Genomic DNA, 6,707 nt, shown 5'->3' on the forward strand with positions numbered 1-6,707 from the left:
CTGGTAGACACCACGTGCCTCATTGGACTGTTGATTTTACTGATGTCCGGAATATATTATGATTCTGTAAATACGCATATTTTTGAGCTTCATAAATAAAAAACCCTCTGACATTTATCCCAAAATGCTTACTTTTGATAAATTGAATGATTAATTTGTGGGACCCTCAGAAACCCTATTATTAGGCTCGTTATAAACCATCGCCGGTTACCCACGGGTGCTTCTCGTCGGATCTCTTCATCATCCAGGGAGCGTGTGTGGACTCAAAAACCGTGGTTTGCGACGATGGTTATTTAAACTAGATTAATAAAGCCAGAAAACAATATATTTAAGTATGCCAAAATGTATTCATTTGCTGTGATATAAACACATGAACTAATTACACACAATTGGTGAAACACATCACAAGTCCAACACAAACGAGATCAAATTGTCAACGTTCAGCACCAAGTATCGACTTCTACCCGAATTTCCTCACTTCGTTGCACTTGTATACTTCGTCACTGCCTTAGTTCCCTCACTGACAGCGTGCTTTGCCAACTCTCCGGGAAGCAAAAGGCGTACAGCTGTTTGAATTTCTCGACTACTAATAGTGGAACGCTTGTTATAAGTTGCAAGTTTCGAGGCCTCGCCGGCAATCCGTTCGAATACGTCGTTGACGAAACTGTTCATTATCGACATGGCTTTGCTTGAAATTCCAGTGTCGGGATGGACTTGCCTTAATACTTTATATATGTAAATGCCGTAGCTTTCTCTTCGTTTCCTCTTTTTCTTTCTCTCGCCTGGTGGTTTAGTTGACTTGGATATAGCTTTTTTCGAACCCTTTGTTGCACCTGGTGCTTTGGGTGGCATTCTCTCCCTCTCTCTCGTCCCTATATCGTGAACTGAACTCACAACGCGCGAAATGTGCTTTTATATGACTGCGTCGGATTGAACTATCGTCTATGTTGCGCATGTGCATAAGAGAGAGAGAGAGAGAGAGGGAGGTGGTGGGATAGGATGGGGGATAGAAATTCGATTTGTTCACTCATATGGAAAGTGTATAGGTCAATTTCAGCACCTGAGATGCATCCTTACAGGTATAATTCGTGTAAGTTTCATTATTTTAGAACACACTGTTACTTATGATTGTACCTGCAGGCGCTTTTGCCATTCGCCCGGAAGATAAATGACAATATGTAGCATCCGAAACTTACTGCACATCTACAAAGGCTTACAATCTAAATCAAAATTATAAATGTTAGATCCGCTGGCTTTACTCTCTTTTAGCAAACTACATGAGCGGATCAAAGAATCTAATTTAGATTAAGATTAATCAACAGGCTTATCAGAACCATATTCTATCACAGAGTTAAAATCCTGTAACCTTTGACTGTAGAAGGAGTTTCTATGATTTATTTTGTTGAATTAGACCAACTATATTCCTTAATCGGAATCCCTGGATTTCAATTGAAATTGAAAAAAAACAAAACAAAAAAACAAAAAAAAACAACAAAAAAACCCAAAACCAACAACAAAAACCTTACTGCATTCAGCTTTATGCAAAAACATATTTTCCGATATACACGAATATACATGTATGTATGTCTGTGTTTTTTCAATGACAAGAAAATGTGTCGGAAGGGCAGACATACGGATGGATATGCCAGAATGTACAAGTTTAAATACGATAGAGCACCAACTTTTCCCTTTCTACGGGAATTTAAAAGATGTTTTCATCATTGCTTTGCAAAAAAGCATGTCTCACGCTGGGGGCTCAAAACTCCACCCATCTCCACACACACACACATGCAATATGGATAAAAAGTTTACTTACCCCCCCCCCCCCCCTTTTTCGTTTTTGATAATCTTTTTTTTTTTTTTTTTGCGGCGATAATTTCTCCGAAATGTGTGGATTCCCTGTCTAGCTCATCCCTCTTTCGATTTATATAATCGTTTCACGCTTTGTATAAGCTTTAGTGATTAACCTTCTCTAAAGCTTACAAAAAGACGTGAAACGATTAGGTTACATAAATCGAAAGAGGGATGAGATAGACAGGGAAGCCACACATTTCGGAGAATTTTTTTGCCGCCAAAATTATCAACAAGAGAACCGCCAACGGTACCAATCTCTACTCAGAGTTGTCGTTCCTTGCTCTCACTTACACTCGTATGCCAAAGGTACATTTATAATACTCCCGTAAAACGCTAATACAAGGTGTTTTTCTTACGTCATGATTTGTAGAACTTGGCTTTAGATAGTATCAGTAATCAGAGTGTGATATGCTTTCTTTGCATCGTAAAAACAGACAAATCATGTACTCTATGTAATATTTTTACTAACATAAGGTGTATGTGTACTAAGTTTGATGGTCCTAGCTAGCCCCAATGGTTCACTCTGTATCCTGCTACTACGACCTTGACCTTGAAAAATAATAGGCATCCTCCACTTTGCATAAGCTATATATGTGTACCACGTTTGACGGTCCTAGCCCCAACAGTTTGGTCTGTATACTGCCTACAAGGTTTTACTGCAAAACAATAGGCATCTTCCTCTTATCATAGTGATCAAATGTACCAAGTTGCAATATCCTGGAGCTTACGTTTCGGTTTGTATCTTGCCTACAAGGTTTTCCTACTCAGTAATACTACGACCTTGACCTTGACTTCTGACCTTGATAAACAATAGGCATCTTCCTCTCATCATGGTGATCAAATGTACCAAGTTATAAAATCATGGAGCTTACGGTTCAGTCTGTATCCTGCCCACAAGGTCCAGACAGAGAAAACGGACGACGCCATACCATAGCCTAATACATCCCGTCTTCGACAGGCGTATAGAAAAGCCCCCCCCCCCTCCCTTAAGGTAAGTAGTAAGTAGATAAGTAGTATCCATGCTTCAGGTGCCTGTGCACACACACACTCGCGGACATCCATTAAGAATATACTACCAAACTCATTTCTAAATTTGTGTTTAATGATAGTCATTACCACAGATATTATCTCTCAATAGCGCAAAAATCATATGTATATGAACGTATTTTTTCCCCAGTAAATATTTTATTTATAGTGAAAAATTCCTAGATATTTGTTTATGATATACCGTTTTTATCTTAAAGGAAACCTCGTCATCAGCCTATCATCACTCTATCAGTGATCGGCTGCGCGAGCATCACGTCCTGACGACAAGATGTGCAAACACAACCGCTCTGTGACATGGGTATACCCTACACAGAGTGCGATAAGATCTGACATCGGTCACTGCTTAGGAGGGGAGGAGCAAACCTAAACGGAACGGTATTTCTCGTTTTGAATTTTAAAAAAAAAATAATGAATAAAACACGCCGCGAACAAGATTTTGTTTTCATTAACAGTCCGTGTTAATTGTACATCGGTAGTGTTCCAATTTCCATGTCCATTCAAAAAATTTAAAATACTCACAAATGTTACAAAAATATTTGCGCTTTTTGTTTTCAGATGATCGGATTAAATTCGTTTTTAATTATATATATGCTACAGAAATTTCAAACTATGAAATAAATAAGCTGGTATTTAGCGGATATATTGTATAATTTCTAGAGTTGGAAATCTTTATCAATAAGTTTAAATTTCAAAACATATCTAATCAGGTGTTGAAAATTAAATAATTGATGTAGCGTTCCCTGTGTAAATTGTATGCGGGACAGGAAAAGACGACTCTAATTTCATCTACGGCGACCGAGCGAGAGGACACACTTTCATCAAATTCATAATCAAGCTTATTTGCAAACATTCTGGTTTTATACTTTAAGCCCCTTCGCAGATGGTTTTACTTAAAAAGACTTCTTGGTTTCCTTAAAGAGAAAATCCTTTACATCTGCGTAACGTTTTCGTATATAAACAGCTAAATGGCGTAAACTAAACATTCTAGGCTATGTATCAACAAGGTGTTTCTGAGTAAATCAAAATCTATTAGTTTGGACAAACCTTTAGCCAAAAATTCATTTAAAAAAGAAATAATAATTTTCAACTACAGTGCCTGTGTCAGATGTCTATGTATCCTTGCGGATATGATTTCCTACTCAAAGGGCAGCAATTAATGAAGTTACCATGGTTTTTATTTTGCTTCAGAATCATATTCATGTAGTACCAGCGTCACATTGTAAATTTTGAATTTACCGGGCGGCAGTGGTCACCAATGCATGTATGTATATTTGCGGACAACTTGTTAAAAAAAAAAAAAAAAAAAAAACCAACCCCCCCCCCAAAAAAAACCACAAACAAAAAACAAAAAAACCAGGAGGCAATACAACCAGTTTCATAATGCGGGGAAAACGAATTCATAGAGGTTACATTACACCCCGTCTACTAGTATTCTTGGTAATATTCAAATTAGCTTTCAAATGAATAGAAAAAAATTACTTGCTGCACCATTTGAAATAGTCTAATGTAGATTGAAAATGTTCCTTGGTTTTCATTTTCAGCCAGTGTTACATTTTCTCTAAATATTATATGCTTGTTCCTATATATGTCTTTCATTGATGTTCAAGAAAAGACTTCAAGTAGTGTCTGTGTTTAATATTTTACAAAAAATGTTCCTTTTCCTGGAAATCTGAGCATTGGTTTGACACTCATTTTAATCAGTTAGAAGCTGCAATATTGGAGTTGGGCCGATTATAACACTTTTTTTCTTTCTGTCTAACTGACACAGGTTGGACTCTGGGCGAAAATATACGCAAAAGAAATCAAGACGAAACTAGATAGCGTCAAAAACGATCTTACGCGGAAAACAAATACTAGTATAATGGAAAGGGTTATAACTCCTGTAAAAACCTGAACTGCAGTTATATTCACTAGAAAGCTACAAAACAAAGGTTTCATCGGGGGATAATAAATAATAAAGACCGCATGGGAAACAAGGTGATCTGGCATCATATACCGTGCAATAAATGGGCAATATTTACACAAGTAACGGGGAAAGGGTTTGGCTGGCGGTTGTCAAGATGTGAAAGCCATCGTTCATTGGTCTGAATTTGAAAGCACTTTCCTAATCTTTTCTCAATTGTTCTTCTCAATGGAGAATTTATGAACATTTTACAGGACTGGTACAAGTCCAGAACAAATAGTATCTGCTATTTGCTATTTACATAGAATAAACTAAGTGCTTTTATTAAAAAAAAAAAATTGCATGCATACACAGTTCATTTATTCCTTGATGAAATTGAATACGAGAACATTCATTTCTCAGTAATAAGTATCAATATCAGGGGCGGATCCAGGAATTGTGGTTACGGGGGGCGACACTTTATGAGGCAGTGGGTCCAGGGGCTGGGCGAAGGCCTGGTGGGGGTCCACGGGGCGAAGCTCCTGGATTTTACAGATTTTATGGGGCTTGAAATATTTCTCCTATTAAGTCATTTGTACTATTTTCTAACATTTTAATATGGTGAAATTAATAGAATGACCCAAATTTTAAGGCGTTTTTGGAAAAAATTAAGTTCTCCCAATAAAGTAATTCAAGAAATCAGAGGATTTTGTCATTCATTTCTCCGGGAATGGAAGAAATTATTGCTTCTTTTATTGCTTAGTACATTTTCCGAAACTAGATACTGAGATTTACCTTAGATTTGAAAATTTTAGGGGAGGCCCGGTTGCGCCCCCTCTAAATCCGCCACTGAATATAAATCATCAACCTATACATGTATTTTGCGAGACTTTATTTTTTCGATCTTGCTTTATTGCATTTTTGAGACAGAATTTTCGGAGGGGGGGGGGGGTTGTTGGCTTTCTTGATCCTATACATCGTCGCAAACCACGCCTATTTGCCTCCGTTAATCACACTATGTCATAGCCTGTAGGGTAGGTACTCCCGCGATCCCGGAAGGGGTTCATCTTTTAACTCAGCCGAGATTAATCCGAAAGATCTGTGAGTCTCACTTCTAAATGCTGAGCGTTTGACGAAGGAGCAATCACTACTTATATATTTATTAAGTTTGGCACGAGCGGGTCTCGAGCTCACGACCTCCCGGTTACGAAGCGAACGCTCTACCACTTTGCGATGAAACTCGATCAAACTAAGAATAAGTCCATTCATGAATGCACATTTTATGTGACTAGTATTGGTTTGCAAGACATATATACTCTGGGAAAAACATTTACAATGAAAGGAAGGAAGGAAAGAAATTAGAGAGTGGAAAGTGCTATCTAGAGCTGCACGTATGCTCCAATGCTGACATATTCTAGCGCGTCTCAAAATGGTAGATTGTACTCACTCATTACAAAGTACATGTACTAATAATAGTACCAGGATCCGCACCGATTAGATTGTTTGTACATTGTGGGTTGGGGGTGGGGATGCAGATTTACTGTGGTAAGGAGCATGAGGGCCTGAGATTGATAAAAACACACATTCTTACTCATCTTTATGCAGCTTTTGTTGTGATATACCCAGTATTAGACACCTAGTATAGATTGAAACTATATCTAGAAATAATTGCCAGGAGTAAATCCCTTGAGAAAAATCGATGGCTATTTTTTAAATGTTTTTTCAAACGCGAAGCCCGACACAAGCCCAACACAACTTTTCATCTACCCCACCATTTTTTTTTTTTTTTTTTTTTTTTTTTTTTTTGCATAGTGCTAGCACGATATATGTGAGACATGAGGGCGCAGGCACTCGGCGTAAATAAGATTCTCTAACTTTGGACATGAAACTATAAAAGAACTAAGACGGACGCCACTCGCAACGC

The 6,707-nt window shown here is 37.8% G+C and overlaps 1 protein-coding gene across 1 annotated transcript; it reads right to left on the minus strand.

Moving 5' to 3' along the window:
- Positions 1–327: 327 nt before the first annotated feature.
- Positions 328–912, minus strand: LOC125680437 (late histone H2B.L4-like). The gene has a single exon (XM_048920034.2). The coding sequence runs from the start codon at positions 850–852 to the stop codon at positions 475–477; it is 378 nt and encodes a 125-aa protein (XP_048775991.1). The 5' UTR covers positions 853–912; the 3' UTR covers positions 328–474.
- Between the last annotated feature and the right edge of the window lie 5,795 nt (positions 913–6,707).

The sequence above is a fragment of the Ostrea edulis genome, chromosome 2 (genome assembly GCF_947568905.1).
Source record: "Ostrea edulis chromosome 2, xbOstEdul1.1, whole genome shotgun sequence".
Lineage (NCBI taxonomy): Eukaryota > Metazoa > Mollusca > Bivalvia > Ostreida > Ostreidae > Ostrea > Ostrea edulis.

Excerpts from the sequence above, each read along its gene's own strand:
- LOC125680437 (XM_048920034.2), bottom strand. The coding sequence starts at position 852 with ATGCCACCCAAAGCACCAGGTGCAACAAAGGGTTCGAAAAAAGCTATA.